This window comes from Sebastes umbrosus, chromosome 11 (genome assembly GCF_015220745.1).
Source record: "Sebastes umbrosus isolate fSebUmb1 chromosome 11, fSebUmb1.pri, whole genome shotgun sequence".
NCBI lineage: Eukaryota > Metazoa > Chordata > Actinopteri > Perciformes > Sebastidae > Sebastes > Sebastes umbrosus.
The window spans coordinates 19,638,485-19,658,926 of NC_051279.1; the positions used below are offsets into that span (position 1 = coordinate 19,638,485).

The 20,442-nt window shown below is 46.4% G+C and overlaps 1 protein-coding gene across 3 annotated transcripts in view; it reads left to right on the forward strand.

Annotated features, from left to right (window-relative positions):
* kirrel3l (kirre like nephrin family adhesion molecule 3, like) overlaps positions 1 to 20,442 on the forward strand; it is a 49,964-nt gene that overhangs the window by 19,520 nt on the left and 10,002 nt on the right. For all 3 annotated transcript variants that reach the window (XM_037785753.1, XM_037785755.1, XM_037785754.1), the window contains 2 exons: positions 18,123 to 18,278; positions 18,886 to 19,035. In XM_037785753.1, coding sequence (XP_037641681.1) covers positions 18,123 to 18,278; positions 18,886 to 19,035 — 306 coding nt within the window. The remainder of the gene's footprint in view (positions 1 to 18,122; positions 18,279 to 18,885; positions 19,036 to 20,442) is intronic.

A 20,442-nucleotide genomic window follows, 5' to 3' on the forward strand; every position in this document is an offset into this window, starting at 1 on the left:
TCGTTAACCTTTTCTCCATCTTGTTACTCCTCTTCTCTCTCTCTCTCGCTCTCTCTGTCACACACTAACACACACACAAACATACTCTCGAATCTCTCCTTTTTTAGTTTCCCATTTTTCCCCCCTCTATCAATTTCAATCCTCTGTGATACAAAGAGATTGAGGATAGGTGTAGAAAGTTTTGAAGGCGAGAGCCCCAGCCAGCCGACGAGGAGTGTTAAGATACGAGGTGCACAATAGTGCCGACGCAGCAGAATCCGAACAGTCTCGAACAGAAGTGTCTTGCATTATTTAGGAGACAGTCATGGCAAAGATATAGATGAATTTTGGCCTACTTTGATTTCCTGTCTATGTGAGCTCTGCGTAATGGGTTTGCTGCTGGGGTGTGTTGTATTGGGCACTGTATCTGAATTTTCGAGATGCACCTGTGGCCACAAATAAAATGTAAAGATCTGTCTATGTGTTATAGCTGTAATCTATATCCAAGATATGTATTTTAGTCAAAGGGGTACCTCTGATCTGAGAAGTGAAGCCAATGCGGAAGTGCCTTAAACTTGCATTATTTCTAATAGCCAGCAGGGGGCGACTCCTCTGGTTGCAAAAAGAAGTCTGATTGTATAGAAGTCTATGAGAAAATGACTTCTCACTTGATTTATTACCTCAGTAAACATTGTAAACATGAGTTTATGGTCTCAATTTCTAGTTTCAAGTCTTCTTCAATACAGAATGATGTTCATTTAGTAAATTATGGTCCCATTTAGAGTCAAATAGACCATAAAACAGTGTGGCTACTTTGTGATGGTCCGGTCTTGGAGTTTTCTTTTTTTTCCGTTTTACAAATTTAACAATTTCACAGTGTGTTTTCAGTTCATGACAGTTAATTATAACCTTTTTTTGGTCGCATTAAAACGTCTTATTCGTTCGTCTTATACTTAGCTACAACTTCTTGTGTCACTAACATGAAAAACCAAGTCGGCGACGGCCAAAATGCTGAACTCGAGGCTTCAAAACGGCAGTCTACAAACCAATGGGTGACGTCACAGGGACTACATCCACTTCTTATATACAGTCTATGTTTTTTGTTCTGCTGCCCATTTTAAAGAAACTACAAAGTTTCTTGCACAAAGCCTCTAGATTTTCACTTTCTTTCGGATGTGCAGACACACTCCCACAGGCACGCACAAGCAGACAGACAGTAATGAATGATCAAGATCTTAAACAATGGCCTGCTGTTTCTTCTCATCCTGGAGACGTGTCTTTGCACACACGCCATTGTCTTCCTGCCCTTCTTCATAAACAGATATCCTCCCACTACCCCCTTCCTGCACACGCACTTGTATACGTGTACGGAAGGAAAAACTGGAAGGAGAAAGGAAACAATGGGGGCTTCATAATGTTGCCTGTCTCTAATCAGCTTTGCCATGCGGGTAAACACAGATAAAGAACTTGGCAATGTGTCCCGAGGCTTTTGTTATCAGCTGTTAGCAACTTAACTGGATGTGTACGCTGGTATGGCTCAACACAGGAAGCCAAAAAAAGCCAGGTAGCAAACTGTGGATGGCACTTGGCCTCTTCCAGTATTATTTTTACCTCTACCCGCCCATCCTCTTTTTGTCTTTGCTTTCTCCTTGTGTCTGTGTCTGCACATCCTCACCTTGTCTTCCTCTGGGGCAGTCGGAGGATCCGGGGAGGAAATGACAGGGAATGGGACAATGGAGGGGCCGTGTCAGCTTCCTGCCACCGCCTGGAGTCTTCTTCCCCCATACAGCACTTCAGGCGGCGTACATCATCAGCTTAGCGACTGGTGGAGAGGCGCAAACTTGTTTATTTTTTTTGTACAAACACAGTAATGGAAAGAATAGAGAAACAGGGATTCTGTGCATGTCATTAAAACAGCCCCCCAAGGGAAACAGTCACGTTTATACAGTAGCAGCTATTTTAAGAAAGACTTGGATTGCATTTATCTCCCCCCTAAAATTCAAGTGTCAGATCCTTTGGGGAGATGTATCACCATTTCAAGAGACCCTAAGCCCAGAAAGCAACATACAACAGGAAAAAATTGCAGACATACTAGACCACACATTCATTTTTATTTTCCAATCAATTCCTCGCCAGGCAAGACAAGAATTTCATATCTCCTGCCGAGACACAGAAAGCAACAGCAAATTGAAATTTATCTTCTGCGTTGCAGCAATATCTGTTCCCGTGTTATCTTCACCAGCCGTGTTCCTTAACCTTGTATTAAAGATAGCTCTGTTGGAGAAGGATTCTGGCAGCTGAGAAGGAAAAAGACAAGTTCAGTTAGGAATACCATCAGACAACATTCATTCAACACTATTGTGATTTATTTAACGCCTCTTTTTTTTTTACTCCACTTATAGGAAATTTGATTGTCAGTGGCACTTGCTAAATAGGAGATCTGAAATATTTAGCTGGGTGCACCAGGGCTTGTGGCATGTGCACATCATCCAGAAATGACTCACGATGAGGAGCTCACGGAAAGCAACATCCTCACACACACACAAACATACACAGAGGTCAAGGGCACACACTGGGGCAGAGGATGATAAGCTGAGATGAGTGTTTGGCATCTTCAGGGCTGTGTGCCCTTTCTGGAGCGATTAGTCAAAGTCCAACTGTCTAATTAATGATGCTCCAGCAATCAGGACATGTCATCTCCTTAACCAACTAGGGCTAAAAACACATTCAAGGAAACAAGAGATCGCCTGCCTGCTGCTCACTTTATTAGTGAAGGAAGCAGTGCGTACACTTGTGGGACTAAGTGCTCCAACTACTCGTTACTTGAAGTCCAACCCCCCCCCACCCCCTTCTTCTTATTCTTCTTTTCATCTCTCCTTCCTGACTGTTCATACTGCCTGGAATGCCATGCAGGGCTAATATCGTGTTAGTGACTCAACCATTAACCAAAATAGTGGGTTGTCTGTGGCTCGGCCTCTTCTTCCTCTGCACAATGAAATACTGAAGTGCTGTTGTAGGAGGCTGGGTGAAAGGTTCGGAGAGACGTCGTTTATTTCCATTTTTTCCATTTCGGACGTGGCTGAGAAACTCACCCTGGGAGGTCTGTTATAGAAGGCAGCCAATTTGCTATCAACTGAGGGGTGTCAGTCAAAGCGCATCGATCGAGCTTTTAACTGCGGCTCCCTCAATGGCGAAACATGTTAATGTTATTGAGCTGTGTGGAGACGTGAGGAATGGTGAAGTGCGTGGGTGGTGGTTGGACCGGTAGGGGGGTTAAGGTGTGTCTCTCCCCCGCCGTCTGTTGAGGCCAAAGAAAGCCGATGCAGAAACGCCAATGGGCTCAGCGTGAGAAGAGGGGGTAGGGAGAGAGAGAGAGAGAGAGAGAGAGAGACAGAGAGAAAAGGAAGGCAGAGAGGGGTCAAAGGGATTTACTGCCAGGAGCCTAGCATTTCAGGTAATGGATACGCTTGTATTGGTGTAAACCAAACCTGCTGTTTTTCTTTCCAGCGTGGCTGAGGTGAAAAAAACAACAAAGGTGTAACAGACTGCAAGTCTGAAGGGGATTAATAGAAAGTTGATATTCCAGCACCTCGGGCTAAACATTAGATCTCAGGTGTCCACTTGGACATGCAGAAAGTGGTTGTGTGCGTGCATGTGTCACTGTGTGAGTGTGGATAGGGAGGGGGGTTGTATGAGGGTGAGGTGAGGAAGGTGTATAGTGGGAGGCTCTTCTGCTTCTGCCACATTCCTGTGAAGCTGCAGCAAGGAGGGCAAGAACACATGGCTAAGTGCTTCCCAAGCTGACTGAGGTGAACCTATAACACCCCTCCTGGAGGAAGCAGCCCAACCATTGTTCCAGCACATTGCACCCGTCTGACTGAGGCATCCTAGCGCCGCGCAGATCCCAGGGGGGCTGGAAAGAGAACGAGGCAGCGGAGGAGAGGGACTGATTGTTCCCTGCTCAGACTATCCACAGATGGGGCTACGGCACAGGATGCTGGCTGTTTGCTTTAGAAAGTCCCAGGCGTTTGCTTTTTCAGTCGTGGTGTATAGAATGCTCTGGGGGATATAGAGGAGAGGAGGAGAGTGCCAGTGGAGACAACAGCAGGGGAAAGGGAAAGAGAGAGTGGAGCAGAGAGAAAGGGGTAGAAAAAGGACCCTGCCTAATATGATGTCAGTGTGAATATAGTGTCAGTGCCAAGAAGGGAAGACAGATGATACAGCCATACAATGATAGGGTAGTTGGGCGAGAGAGTGCTCAAGTCCCCCCCTTACCCCCCCCCCTGTTTCCAGAAAGAGACATATACAGTAGTGCTGGAGATAATGGAGAAGGGAGGGAGAGTAAAGAGAGTAAGCGAGGAAAAAGGAAGGGATGAGATGCAGGGAACCCAGGCTGCATCCATCATGTGGTTTGGTGCAGAAGCCATTTGTACCTATTGTTCTCCATAATTTGTTTTCTCAGAGCCTGCGACGGGAGGGGCGAAGGGGGGGAGAGACAACACTACGTCGGCCATTTATTTTTGCGCTAATTACATAAGTGAGACAGCATAATTAGACGTATGGCTAAATAGACAATAGGCCGAGAGAGAGATGCACAGAGGGAGATAGACAGGGAGGTGTAGATGAATTCAAATAGATGAGAGGCATGCACGGCCCTCTCTATTTCACATTCAAGAGTGCGAGGGAACGCGTTGAAAGAAGTAAAGGGGATGGAGAAGGATAAAGGGAAAGGAAGAGGGAGAGTGGGCCGATGGAAGGGATAAAAGATAAGAGGGAGGGAGAGAAAAGCCCTCTTCACAGGCTGCACTTTGAGGTGCGGCCCAATGCTGCTGGAATAGTCACCTCATTTAATACACCTGCTCAGCGGGAGGGGATAGAGAGATATAAGGAGATGTCGTGAAGAAAGAGAGAAAAGGGCAAAAGAGAAGAGAGGAAAGAGGAGACAGATCTCTTGCTTCTTCAGATCAAAGGCAGAGAGTAGCTACAGAAAGCTGTTTGTTGTGGCTTGTTTGGGAGGGTCTCTGTCTGTGTGGGGTCATGGTTTGACCTGGCCTGCTATTTTGCTCAGGCGGTATTACACTTCAACATACCCTCGAAGGTATCACAGGCAGTTTTCTAGAGAGAGCTGGTGGCGCTCTGCAAGAAAGTTGACGAGAAGATGTTGTCCAAGTGTGTTAAAACCAGTAGAGAGATTGTACATCTTTTTCAACTAACAGAAAAAGCACCATGTTCTGAGGTAGTCAATTGTTGTGTTTCCCAATGTTCTGCGCGTGCTAATGCAGTTTGTGCATCTGCTCAGGTTCACGCGTAGGCGGCGCGTGGGTGTGTTGAGCATGTCACCAGTCTTTCAGGGCTGCGATACAGGGGGAGATAAATAGGCCCTTAATGAAGCCACTCAATCACAAGCCAGTTAAAACAGCTGACCAGAGATTGAGGGGCAGTCAGGCTTGATTGGAGTCCCATTGAAGCCGGTCGAGGGAAGCTCTTGAGCCGTCACACTTTAGATTAGCCATTCACCGCACTATAGACCTCTGGCCTAACTACTCTTCTTTCTCCTAACAGTCCTCTGACACACTATAGTATAGCTGGAGTCGACTCCCTGATTGTGCCGGGGAGTTCTTTAAAAGCCAATTTAAACTCAGTCCTTTGTTTAACTCCCCAGGAACTCAAGCTGGGACATATTGTGTTGGCTGTGTGTGTGTGTGTGTGTCTTTTATAGGGCCAAGGTTTAAGTTTTGTGTGAGCTGTCTTTGAGCATGTGATGTTTTGTTAAAAAGAACTGGGCGTATCTCAGAACTGGCACAGACTAGTTTTTTGGGTGAAAGAGAGGGTGCATGAGAGAAATCAATGGCCCAATTCAACCTATTACAGCCATGACTGTTGCTGTAATGGTGTGGAAATGGACAGTGGTCATGTGGATTCCCTTTTATACCTTCGGGCTCAGATCACAACTGAAGCTCCGATTCATTTCCTCCCAGCTTTGATTAAAAAAAAAAAAGTACTCGGAGGATTTCAAAGAGTCTCGCATCACATGATGGTAACGAGAGAGGAGATCCATCCGTTTTGTGGTGCGGATGAAACCTCCGTTCTGCCAGGTTTGCCGAGGGACAAACATAACACTGGGCTGCAATTTTCCTTGACAAATAATGACTCCTCTAGTCCGCTCTCCTTCCAGCCTTTGCCTCTTTGATCCCAGGTAATGTGTTAACAAGCAACGGGTTCATGGAATACCCATAACATTAGTGTGTGTATTCACGCCGCGGTGTCGGAGTGTGTGTTTGCACATGTGTGGCTCCATGTGTGTTTTCACACCAATTAATGAATTGCTTTATATGCCTGCTGAGGTGACGATGGCCTGTCTCTAGCAGGGCACTGCTTCTTTTTTTTTCTTCTGTGCCCGTGAAGGCCCTCTCTCACACCAACATTAATGGGAGCAGTCTAATTAGTGCGTGTGGTTCCATATAGGGGACCCTGGAAACCACAGCACCATTGTGAGTTGGCCTTATCAGGGGACCACTCAAAAGACAGAGGACCCACTGCACCAGTGAGAAAGTTCACACATATAGGGAGACCTGCTTGGACTCACACTCAAATTAGTGTCCTGTTTAATTGGGATAGGAGCACAAAAGGAAAAAGAAGCAGACATTTTTTCCAGATATGTGACCACTGAGGTTCGGCTCCTTCCCGTTTAGCTCCCCCCCGGTAGCGCACCTCCCTCGGGCGACGCAGAAAAAAATGATTTCGCTCTCCTTCAATCCCCCCTCCCTCACTCCAGATAATTCAATCTGTTCAATATCAAATAATCTCTCCCAGTTTTTCAGCCCATTTTAACGTTATCGCTCAAACGGCTACCTCTGGGGGATGAGCCTCGTTCCACCTTGTTAAAAAAAAAGAGGAGAAAGGGAGAGGTAGCCCAGTGAAAGAGGGATGGCAAATAGCTCTCGGAGGAGTGCTTTTTAAAAGCCTCTGTTTGTCGTTCTCATGGGCCATATGTGAAGCAGCAGCCAAGTAGATTGAAAGAAAGAAAGAAGAACAGTAAGGATGGAGAGATACAGAGGGAGATGAAGGAAGACAACCTACAAGAAAGGAGGCGAGCGTAGGTGATGTGAGTTGTGGTACTTAAGGTTCGGGGCTCTAACTTGCGTCCCACAGCACTTAACATGCCCCCAGCCATCTCTCCTGGCAGTTAATTAGAATCCAATAAGGTTGCCGCCTGTTGGTCATTGTTCCTCCAGTGTGTTTACCCTTTCCAGAGGCTCCATTCGCTGCTTAATCTGCCGAGAAGCTGAATGTCAATAGGTCAGGCCAAGACTCCTGAGCCCTGAGAGAGAGAGAGAGGGAGAGACAGAGCGAAGGGGGAAGGAGAGAGGATCAGGGGGATGAAGGAAAGGGGTCATTCCTCTCTCCTCTCAATATTTTCCTCAGACGTTCCCTTCTCGTTGTTGTTATTTTTCCCCTCCTCCCTTCCTCTTGCGTCTCCTCTTCTCTTCTTTTCTTCTCACTTCTAATCCGTCCTCTTGATTGTTCTAAGCTGCTTTCAGCCAGCCCCTGGGAGGGTGGGGGGGTTTTGGAGTCTGTTTTAATTAAGATTTAAAAGACGACTCCCTCGAGAAGGCAGATTTAAGAGCAGGATGGACCGAACAAAGTAAATGAATGAAGGTAGGACAGATTGTAGAGAGGGCTCAACAAATATCAGAAATCTTTAAAAGGGAGAAAGTTAAAAAGCTATTATTTTACACACGTGGATGCGCTAGTCGCCCACACATTCACACAAGCGCAGCCAGACTCCGAGGCACTCGAGTGGCTAAGCCAAATGGGATTTTTTTTTTTTCATTTGTAATCAAGCGGCACAATCTATAGATTGATCTCAACTTCCTGTGATTCATACCATATCCTGCGCGGGTGATATGGGATCAGCGGTAGCCAGCAGGGAAGCTGAGGGAGTTATCTCCACACTCTGTCTAATGATCGATCATCTCGCCAGATGGGCTTAAGAGCCTGTAACGCTCCAATTGTTTATCAGTCACAAAACCTGAGGCCATTCTGTAGATGTGACCTGCAAAGAAAGTCTTGTTTTGCAAACAGACAGATAGAGAGAAAAGAGCTTGAGAGACACGTTTCAAAAGTTTAAAGTTTGTTGTCTTTGTAGTGTGACTAGACTTGTGGATAGAAGTCATTCCCTGTGTAAAGTGGTTCTATTTGGGTGGTAATGTCACCACAGTGGAATGGAAGCGCTAGACGTCCCCTTAATTAATAGTCTTATCGTGCCGGGACAAAAGGAGATTTCTCTGTAGAAGCCTGGCCATCAAAGATACCGTCCGGTGTAGCTTTCCTGCTACCGCGCAAACAATGCGTTACAGACAAAGTGTGTGTCCATCTGTGTGTGTCACTGCAGCCCGAGGAAAAGGGCGCGTGTTGCACGTTTGGTAAAACAGTCACATAGCTCACATCTGCCCCTACTGCGAAGCCTACATTCTTCATCCAGAGTAAAGAAAACACACCCCAGAAACAGAGCGGCACAATGAAGTGTTTAAGTTCATTAAGAAGCCACAGACTTCGGTGCAGCCGGTAAGGTGTCAAAAGGCCAAGCAGGGGTCAAGGGCCCAACCCACGGCATTCTCCGCCACGACACATCCCAACACACAGCCACCATATGTCCAGGGTTTCACAGTCAATGAGGCGACCCACCCAGCATGACAAAGACCTATTCACACCCAGTTGACTCTGAGGTAATCTGAAATGCCATGGTATGATTAGGACAGAATGCAGCACTAGTCCAACCGGTGGCCGTTTGAGAAAAACAATACGGAGAAGTAAAAGGAGCGTTAGGGAAAAACCGTACGCAGACAAAGAACTTTACAAAGCATCTTGAGCGGATAAACGCAAGCATGATCTTGCCCTCAGCTTGCTGCAGCTCCATCGCTTGCCTCCATCAAAGCCCCCTGAGATTCTCCCGGCACACTCTGCCTCCGTCACTCACAGCTCCGTTAATAAGGCCAGCAGTAAACGCCAGGAAAGATATGCAGGGATGAAAGATCCTTCTCTCATGTTCTCGCTTTGAGGATGTGTTTCCGGGTGTCAAGGGGAGGGGGGGAAATGCAGCTTTATAGAGTAATGCTGCATTTTAATAGAAACAATAAACCCATCCGCTTATAAAATAATATTTTGCGTCCCACATCCTGTTGTTTTGCAGCTCTGGGGGACTTTTGGCAGCCCCCACCTCCACTAAGCTAAAGGTATAGAAGAAGAAGAAGCCCCATGCCAAAGAATAAAGTGTGCGGAGCTCCTGGGGGAGGGATATATCACACATATATTCTTTCACCGCAGCGATTAATATCCGGGAAAAAAAGGTCAAACTTGACTTGAAACGGTCCAGTATATCACAGTTACATTCGGAGGCTGCGTTTCATACATCAATCCCTGCTGTGATGTCTCATCAGCCTGGTCACACAGGAGAGACCCACACGGCACATTATCAAAGATTGATGGGGTGTCCTAGTTAAAGACAGGGGTGGGGGGGGGTAGGCGACTGGTTAGAGAAGAAGAGAACTTTGCCTTTTCAGAGGTGTTGACTGTGTGGCCTTTTGCAGCCCAGTGCAAACATCATCACTGTAGTTGGCAAACGTTATGCCAGGCTTCACTACTGCGCGACCTCAAGACCTGACCCCAAGATAAACAGGTGGGACTTGCAAATGCAGCCATTTGAGGTCAACGCTCTGACACAAGATGACGCCGGCTGACTCAGACGGAGGGATAAGCCTTCCATCTCCTCCCATCCGCCCTCTTCCTTCACCCTCCCCTGTAACGGAAGACAAAACAAACCGACAGAACAAACAGGCAGATTACCCTAAATCCTTTTTTTTTTCTTCTAACACACACAACCTAACCATCTCTTATATCCACTGTTCACCGTCATCCTACCCGTTTCTTGTTCAGAGTGCTTGCTTAATAATTAATTGATTAATTAGTTCGCTCATTAATCATTTATTCATTAATCATGGCCTGATTTTTCTAGAGGAAGCGGCGCAATCTGAAAAAACCCTGACTTCACATTTCACTCTAATTATGCTCCTTTACTAATCAACGCTTAAGAAATGGAGTTTCAGGAAATTAGTTTCCCCCTTCCACCGCTTTTTTTTCTCAACACAAAGCAGGATGTATTGAGGTCGGCAGGTAACGTTCTTTCCCTCCCGCTCTTGTGTTCTGGAAGCTCATAGTCATCAGTAATTTTAAAGGAATGATTCAAGTTATCTGATGAGCAGAATAAAAAATTGATGTTAAATTAAAACTTGCCTTTTCTCCACCTCGAGATGAAAAGGGAAGAGAAATTCTGGTCACAGAATAACCGCAGACATTGATTCATAAATGGCAATTTGAAGGCCGTTTGTAAGAAGAGAGAGGCGGCGGCATTGTGAATCACACACTTATTGTTTTCACTGGCTCTCCTGGGAGAGGAGGTAATTTGTTTAATCGCCAGGAGTTATGTTCTCTGGACAGAGAGATGGGGAGATAGGATGGTTCAGAAATATCTTCTGTAATGTGGGGCGAGTGGGAGAAGAGAAACAGTTTAAAACAGGTTTAATTAGAAGTGTTTTTGTGCCTTTGTGTTTCCTGTTGGATGCAGAGTTCACAACACAGCTCAGCTGTGCTTCCTCTGAAGGGGCTCTTGTCAGCTGCTGACGAAAAAGAATTATGCATCAAATTAAAGAGAGCTCCAGTGAAATGGAGGCAAGTCGGGCATTAACCTCTAAGCTTTAAAAAGCACACATATTAAGCAACACTAATGAGACTCTCATTGAGCTCACTGTGTTTTATATTCAAACGCACACAAAAGCACAGCTTTGACTTCAATGTGCCATTGAAGGAGGTTGTCTCTCTTATTCATCTCACCAGCAGCAAACACTGCAGGAGTGAACAATAGCGTACAGTAGATGGCCCTTTTACTCTAATGAGATGCATACATTTACAACATTACCACCCTCATTAAAAAATAATAATAAAGGGGGGAAAAAAAGTATTAATTATGAAACGCACTACTTCCTATCGTGAAGAGCCAAGGGGGTCTCCACTGGGCTCAATTAGCAAGAGTAGGCCGCAAATCCCCAGACTAAATTAATTGACACCCCAGGGCATTAGTCCCAGTACAGAATCTATGTGGAGAATTCCTTTGTTTTCATTTCCTTTTAGAAAAAGCAAGAGATGGAGGCAATTTTAACATGATCTCCTCATTGTTATATGGATTTTTTAATCTATTATTTATTTATATATTTGTTGTGTTTACTTGTCATGTCTGCGGCAATGATAAAGATTTACCTTTTTAAAATGTATTCCTGCCCCATCTTTGAGAAGCCTTTCCATCACATGTTGCGCACCATTGCCGTTTTATCCACGTCGTCAGCTGTTGTGCACACACTAAACCGGGGCTTTTGCAAACAGCACAAGAAGTTAATGATTTAAAAGCACAGTAAATTATACTGAAAGCCCTTCCATCCAAACACTGGGGAAAAGAGAGGGGGGGGGATGGAGCCGGAGGAGAGGGAAATTGTTGGGATACAGAGACAGAAAGAAAAAAGCGAGAAAGAAGCAGGGGGGACAGAAAAGGGCTGGAACTGTGACACACATCCAGCCAGCAGCTGTCTTGCAGTGAAAACACCAGGGGGTAAGCAGGAATGACACGAAATGACAAGACTAGCTCAATCAACATCTTGTCAACACTGCTGGCTGATGTGTACAGACAATTTCATACCGCCACCACTGGCTCCCTCCCCCTTTTCTCTCTCTCACTTTTTTTTTTTTATATGGCTTTTTTATTTCCTGTCCTCCTGCCAGCCAGCCAGTCACTTGCTATCTGTCTACACGGAGTCAGCTCTCAGCTCTTTGGCTGTTGGCTTCAGAGTAGTGGTGGTGGTGGTGGTGGTGGGGGGGCTGTTTAAAAGCTGTGCTAGAATTATACTCAGAGAGATGCTTGTGCCCACTAAACCCTAAAGATATGGGAGTGTGACAGTGAGTGTGCGCCTATGTGTGTGTGTGAGAAGACAGTATAAGAATGAGTGTATTTATGGCACATTGTCGGGCACTGCAGCACAGTGACTGCGCGAACCATTCACACTGACTATGTCACATCAGCACTCTTGGTCCCCCCCCAACCCCCTCCCTCCACAGCCTCCTCCCTTCTTCCCCTCCTTGTGTGCATACCACTCTATTACTCTATCCACTGCATCTGCTGTAGCAGGTACCCGGGGAGAAACTCTGCCGCTGCTCGCCCATGCGATCAGCCTCTCTGCCGCCCTGATGTGTGCAGCGCCCTATTCCAGCAGAGAAAAACCTCGTGGTGACAGCCTCGGAGACAGACTGATTACAGCGTTCCATCAATCCCCTCTCATGGCCCCGCTCCTTTGCAATTGGAAGCTGACAGGAGCCCACTTTTTCCATTTTTACCTTACCTCAGTTTTTCCGGTCTTTCTAACATGTAGTGGCCCTTTTTTTTCTTTTTCCTCCTGTTGTTCCCCCCCTCCTTCCTTCCCTGCTTTCTTGAGTGTTGTGTTGACAAGCTGACACAAACCCCTGTGATTTTCACACCAGGGGATGCAGAGTGCGGGAGAAAGGGACAGGGGATACAGGAGAGAGGAGAGAGAGAGAGAGGGAGAGAAAGTGCAAGGAAGATGCTGGCAAGAGATGACAGCTGACACGGAAAAAGCAGAGGGATGGCAGAAAGAGGCACGGAGAAAGCAAATCAACAATTAGTAACACCTTACATAACTCTCAAAGGGGGCCTGCTAGGCATTGATTTCAGGGATCATGGCTCACTGACTGTAGACGTATGAGTGATAAACAGAGGAATGAGAGGATGGGGCTGGATTGTGGAGGAATGGAAGAGAATGCCCTGGGTGGGGGTATCAGCGGAGCAGCAGCAGGGGAGGGGGCCGGGTGGATGAGCGGGTCCACGCTCTAAAAAGGGTCTAGGTCTGAGCCAAGATTTTCACAATGGAATAAAGGCTGAAAGGGGAGGCTAGGAGGATTAAACTCCAGCAAAACAGCTCTTAAAAAGCTGTTAGACTGCAATTTGGGCACAAAAAAACGCAGAATGGGAGAAAAGATAGTGAGAGTGGGTGGGTGGGAGTGCAGCTGGAATGCAACGTGGGAGAGAAAGGATTGAAGAGAGGCCGGGACACACCGAGGTATGAGAGAGGAGGCCATCTGCAGAGGCACAAGCTGAACGGTCCAAGTCGGAGGAAAAACACAGGGGTTCCTCACACATGCACCGCCACAAGTTGGTGGGTGGTATCTGTTATTAGTCCCCTTCAAGCCCTCAGAAGTTCTGTAGGAGTCATGGTAATGAGCTTAGTAGCCAGATCAAACATGAGATGGGTGCAGGGTCCCCTTTGGGACGTAGTCTTTGGTTCAGCTACCTCAGCACTACTATCTGTTTGTACACACATACACACCCAGGAAGGAGAAGACAAAAGAGCCTGACTCAAAACAAAGGGATAATAATTCCATACAGAGAGAAATGGAGCTTGCATTTTCCAGCCCGATTTAGAAGCCTTATCTAGACAAGGCACAATGGATGGCATTTGGGGAAAGGGGTTGTTTATTCCAAGCTTGACACTTTTTTTGCCAATTGCCTTGTTTTGTGCTGGGGTTTTTTGTTTTTGGTCTGTTTTTCCTCCTCATTTTCTCCTCTCTGACTCTTATTGTGGAAAACTCACACCAGCTGGGCGCAGGATTCTGCCCCCACCGCCGGGGCAAAAGTAGATATCAGGCGCTATTTTTTAACATTTTGAATTATTACTGCACGGAGCAAATTGTCCAGTCAAGTTGAGAGCACTTATATTTATAGACCCCACAGGACTGGATGTTGCACTCTTTGCTCTGGATGGGAATGAGGACATGGAATAAAATCAGGACTAAAATAGGGACTCTCTCTCTCTCTATGCGAACGCAGCTCTGAGCCTCTTAAGAGTGAATGAACATGTAGTTGAGTGTCATTGTAGCAACACGGGGAAATGGACAGAGTGCATCGCCTGAGCTGTTACAAACAAGAGAGGCTGACGTTATTTTAGGTTTTATTTGAAGGACCTGGCTTTTTTTTTGAATGCTGTGTTAAATTGATTTATGGCGTGGAGTTTTTTTTTTAGTGTAAGAGATTATGGCTGTGGTGACTTGGTAGTAAATGCACTGTACTGTGTGTGTTACATCCCCGTTTTATCTAAAGGTCATCTCCAGTGCCATTATCTTCCTCAGTCTTAAGCATCATGGCCAGCACTCATACACACACACACGCACACACACACACACACACACGCAGTGACTGGTTCAATCTAAAACTCTATCAAGGCAGATGTCCAGTGGTGGACGGATCATTGCTGACATCTGTCCATCTCTTCCTGATCCTCCCTGATGTGAATGTATCCCTATCAGCTCAGAGGAAGGAGAGAGAGTGCAGGGTCCACGCAAAGCCCTTTAATAGGTTGTGTCCAAGTCGGAGAGGCGGTTTTGCACTTAACTCCGACCATGTGACAGAGACAGCAAAGTCACTGTGTCAAAGTAACTGCTAAATGTGCCCTCCGGTGCCTGACAAGTCGCTTTCCCTATTAACACTGCCCCACCCTCCGCCCTCATTCATACATTCAGATGCGCGTACATACACACAGGCATAAACATACATGGCACATTTTTAGACACACACACACACACTTAGCTTACACAGTCGGGCAGAAATGCACACACACACATAAACTTAGCCCCATGTGCATCCAGCAGCGTGAAATGATATTCCATTTTGAGAAATCCGGATTAAAATGTATCAGGCCAAATGTGTTTTGACCTTGTTACTGGGGGATGGAAAAAGCACACACACACACTCTCTCTCACACACACAGCAAAGGTAAGAAACAGAGTGAAGGTTGCATTTTTTTGTAACGAGGACTCATATTTAAACGTAACATTAAGCACACCACATGTGGTACAACTAATCTACGCTGCACATGTTTACCTGCGTAACATTCGAGACGACACGGTAAATAAACTCCCATCTACTGCAGACATGTTGGGATTTCAAGGGGGATTCAAATCTTTCTTTTCCAATGTGATTCAATTGCAGCCAACAAGACGGGCTCCTCATTTTGAGTCTGGTGAAAAAAGCACTGAAAGTGGTGGTGTTTGTGTATGTGTGTGTGCGTGGCACTGCAGCAGCACAACCAAGAACAAGCCTCCTCACACCCACAGCTCCCTACTTCTTCTGACTGCCTCTCCTCCACCGTTTCTTTGTCTGGTTTCTGTTCCTCCCTCTCTCGCCGTCAGAAATGTATTCATGTAATTAAGCTGCTAATACACCGTCAAAGAATTGTCTAATTCAGCAAGGAGGAATTAAAGGAATCTGGCATGAGTCATTAGCCAGTCGAGATGTTCTGTTGAGCATTTTCAATAAGGGATCTGGAGAGCAATGAATCACTCGCATGGTGTGAAGGCATTCGCTACAGCACATATACTCTATATTTGTACGCCGGCATTTGTATGTGTGTGCGCGTGACGTTAATTGCCATATGTGAGCGTGAGAAATCGTATGTGGGTGAGGTAAAGAGAAACAATTCAGTGCATGTAATCCATCCAAACAAATCAACCAATGCGGAGAATTATCACCCATTGTAAACATTTAGATACTCTGGGCGAGATACTTAATTGCAATCAATGTTTGTCCTGTTGCAAGTACAAAGAGGAAACTGGCTCTGCAAGGGGAGGCATATGAAAAAGCTCAATAGCTCATAAAGGCAGAGCATTAGGGACCAGCCAGGCAGACTGTGAAAACAGCATTTTTTGAAGGTATGATGGGAAAATGCCAGCCTTCGCTAAACGCCTAATAGCCTGAGCTAGAAGACGTTTTCACTTCTCATTGACGCTCTCAAATTGGCCTCCTTTGATCCACGGTGCGTGACACACATACAGCCTACCTGTTTGCACCCACAGCTCAATAGGCTTTTCAGACACTTTGGTAAAATGATGTACAGGGAGACATTATTGGCGAACTAACATGCATTGTTCTCTGATCTTTTCTTTTCTTCTGTTCTGCGATCTATTAAAATCTCCTCTGGCCCAGATGGAGAGTTAAGAAAGAGTGGGCGCATGTGAAAATGGGGTTTTGAGCCCAGAACCACAGCAAAAGTCTGAGCTGTGGCAAACTCACGTTCCTGATGAACTCACTGTTTGGCGGCTTTGATTGTGCTGTTGGGTGACAACAGAGACAGGAGGGTGCAAAGGGAGAGAGAGAGAGAGAGAGAGAGGGGAGGCGAGGAGGGGCAGGGTTCAGTCCATGGTGCACCTCAAGATGAAGTGGATAATTGAGTGCGGAATAAACACTGCCTACAAGCTCGGAAGCCCCCCCTTTCAAAAAAAGAAAGAAAAACTAGAGAGAATGGAGCGAGAGAGAAAAGGGGTGAGAGAGAGAGAGAAAATCCCAGCTACCCTCTGGGGGGAAAAGCTGCTATTGAAAAGCTATTAAACTTGCATTTAGCAGGATTGATTGGAAATGAAGAGGCCTATTAAAAGAGAGGGACAAGGGGACAATAGCGCGTCTCTGGCCGCCGTATGTTGCCCTCCTTTCAGCAGCTTTCTTTGCTTGGGGGGGGGGCAACCCTGTCTGTTTAAGCGCTCCCACCAAGAGAAGCAGTTCAGGGGGGGCTTAGCAGTGCCTGAATAGAGCCCTCTTTATCTTCCTCTGTCCCCCTTCCCTTCCATTCTCCACTAAGCAACAAAGAAAGAGAGAAGGAGAATGAAGGGAAGGGTTTTTTTTAAGTCCTCTTCCCGACTCAAACAGACACCCCACTTAGATAACCAACCAACTGCCTCTCTCTCCCTCTCCTCCCACCTTCCCCTACGGATTAGTTACCTCTGGAGTCTTGCCATCTTCCCCTGCCAGTAGGGTTTGTAATACTCAATCTTTAGCATAGTGGCACAAACAGTTGGATCCGTATTCACGCGGCGTCTCTGCGTGCGTGTGAAGGCAGGCCAGCCAATCCGGTGAGACCGTGTTTGCCGTACTTAAACACAGCGGCAGCAGAACGGCGGCAGGTGTCTCCGCTGACTTTCAGCAGGCTCAAACGGATGGCTCCCCCGGGAACTTTAATGGAGTTTTGATTGTTTAACATCCATTTTTACAAAAAAGCGCACTGAAAGAGTGGCAGATTTTTCCTCCCCAGAAGTGTGTTTGCTTCATGTCAGCGAGCATATAACCATATGGTCTCGAGAAAGAGTTAAATAAGTTATGAGGCGCAGCTGACTCTTCCTCTTAGCAGCCACATTTATGGGGAGAAAAAAATAATATTTTCACACATGTCCATTCTCTGAGAAAGTGCAGTGAAAACAAGAGACCAGTTCAGGGGAGTCTGCCCTCTTTGACTTTTTCCACACCGCCTTACAGTGCAAGTTTCACTTTTTCTCATCTTTGCTGGCACTGCAGAAACCTACTGCCATTACATCCTCTGAAATGCCATTATTCTGCGTACTTATAGCTATTTTGTGAATTTCAGTGTGAATTGTAAACCCGTTCTCATTCCCAGGGCGTCAAATACAGATGCTTTATCATGGCCGTCGGCGTTAGATACCGACGCTCAAGGCACTCTTGAGCGTCGGTATAAGACGCACTGGGCTTTCCATTAACTATAATGTAAACCCATCTATGTCAATGTTAAACGCTCAGGGAAAGTGCTGCGGTGACGTAGTTTAAAGAATGAAAGAAACACACCGGGTGGGCGAGAGGAGAGGTGGATGGGTCCAACAAACACAAGGCTTTCATCCAGGAGACCGCTGTTCGTGGCCCGTTACAATCAACGGTTCGGTCATGTCCTGTGTTCACAACGTTCAGTATCATTTTCACTGTACAAACGTAGTAGTTTGAAGCCCAACCATGTTGTTTTATCCTTAACCTAACTATGTGATTTTATTGCCTGAACCTAAGCAAGTGTTTTTGTTTAATTCACAACATTAAGTTTAAGTTTACTGTAACCAAAAAGTGACACCGAGGGGTCTGACAAAGTGTCAGCATATGAGGAGCTGGGATGAGAACGTGTTGGTATTGTCCGTCATAATTCAAATGTGAATTCTAAGAGACATTTCATTCACATTGTGCTTTCTCTCTTTTCTCACAGCAGCCACCCAAGCAGCCTACTTCTCCCAGCAGCCCCAGGACCAGGTGGTTGTATCTGGCCAGGCGGTGACTCTACCCTGCGTCATTGTGGGTTATCGGGGAATGGTACAATGGACCAAAGATGGCCTGGCGCTGGGTGGAGAGAGAGACCTACCAGGTATTATCACTGACTCTCTACTGCTGTCTGTGTGTTTATTGCTCTCTCTGTCTCCGTCTGTCTTGCCGCGATCAATGCCAGGTCTCATTAGAAACCAAGTCTCTCCATGTCAACCGCTGGAGTTTTACACAAATGAATGTTTAGAGAACAATGTAGTACCGCAGACAGGTCCGCTGCTGCTGCACACGCCGAACTTTAATTTGTTGTTTAGCATTTTAAGGGTCTTGTAGGAAGGTAGATAATCAATTGGCTTTTGTCACGCGCTGACATTTAAATGTGTGGCAGACTAGAGAGAAGGTGGAGAGGCTTCCTCTTGACCTTAGCCACCCAATCTTTATTGTGTCTGTCTTTAAAGGACAGACTCCTCATGCAGCAGCCTTCTCACGTGTTGCGTTCCCAGCCTCACGCTGCTCTACTATAACACAGCGGCTCAATGCCTGGCTCAGTGAGGTGCTCCTCGCTTTCATTTGTGTCTTAAAGAGCCTTGCCACGTTTCCCTCGCCTTTGTTCAACCAAAGTCTGTTCATTTTGTAGTCCTTTCATTATGTGTTGGTTGTTGGGTGGTTTGTTTGTCTCTGACTCTATTCTCTGTGTTGGCTTCACGCAGGCTGGACGCGCTATTCCTTAATGGGCGACCCGCTATCAGGCGAGCACAGCTTGCTGATCGATTCGGCAGAGTTGGAGGATGACGCGGTGTATGAGTGTCAGGCCACGCAGGCGGCGCTGCGCTCCCACCGTGCCAAGCTCACTGTACTAGGTAAGATACGCAGCTCATGCATGATCCTCACAGCTGGTCCGCGTGCCAAGGCCTGCGGGCTGGCAGCGCTTGGGAACAATCAGGGGAGTGTCTTCATCACAAAACACAGGAACATGGAGACAAATCTACAAATAACACATGCACAAACGATAATCACATTTAAAACACAAGAATACTCTTCAATTTGCAATTCATAAACCATTCTCTTATCACCACTCAAAGATAACCGCGTTGTAAATCTAGTTTCCTGGTTTAAATCATGTCCTGAAAGTATAATTCAAACCAAGCCACGCTCAGCCAAGAGATTTATCTAGAGAAAAAAAAAAAAAGGAAACCCCTTTGCTCTCAGTGGCGATAATCAAGACTGTGGACGTCGAGGATAATGTGATTGCTGCAGTCACAAATGACTTGCGTAGTCGCTTGGAAGTCAGGGTCTGCACAGTTAGCACATTTTACAGTGAGCCACAACATTTGTCAACCGCAAGGCGGTTTTTACATTAACATGATGTGAGTGATCTACTTCTTCACACAGACGTTCAGAGGGTGGAGGGTGGGAGGGGTTGGAGGGGGCCAGAGGGCCAGCAGGTCCTGTGGGAATCGGCAAAGCACTGCTGGCATCTGGTGGCATGCAAGGGAATATCACTCTATTCATGTGTCCTGTCAATTGTCCATATATTCACCTAAATGCAAGTATTATGCAGATATAAGGGAAAACTTACAGAGGGAACAATTACTCAGGCATGATGCTGCAGCGTACGTTACAAAACAATGCAAAGCTTTCACCACAGAGCCTGTCCTTGAATCTATCTGTTGCCATGAAGGTGTGCGTTCTGAGTTCATGAAGGCGGCGATAGGGTTGCCATGGAAAGGCAAGCAGATCGAGATCACAAGCAACTAAATGAATAGATTCGGAAAGCTCACCGGTGTTCATCGGCCCACCTCTCCGCGTCTCATGTCACTGTCAAAGCTGCACAAAGCGCTGCCCTCACCACATGCCCACACACAGCCGTACAGATAGCCATGTGGAGGCAGCACAGAAAGTTGATGAAACTGCCACTTAATGCACCCTGAAAGAGCAAGGCTGCTGGTTCATGAACATTATATGCATTTCATAAATATATAAAGGTGAATTGCTCAGGAGCCTGCGGTTTATGTTTATGTGTGGAGGGTGTTAAAGAGAGAGGGGGGGGCTTTTCCTGTGCAAGCGTATGTGTGTGCACATGCCTGTATGTGTGTGTGTGTGTAAATCAATGTGGCCAGATGAGACCAAAGCAATCCTGCACAGTCAAAGGAGTCAACGGCGGGAGTGCAGTCAGGGGAATCGGCATGGAAATTAAAATCACCTAGCACTCGGATTCCATTAGTGTCCGTGCCGCGGCAGCGGAAGGACCTCTGACAATTCAGATA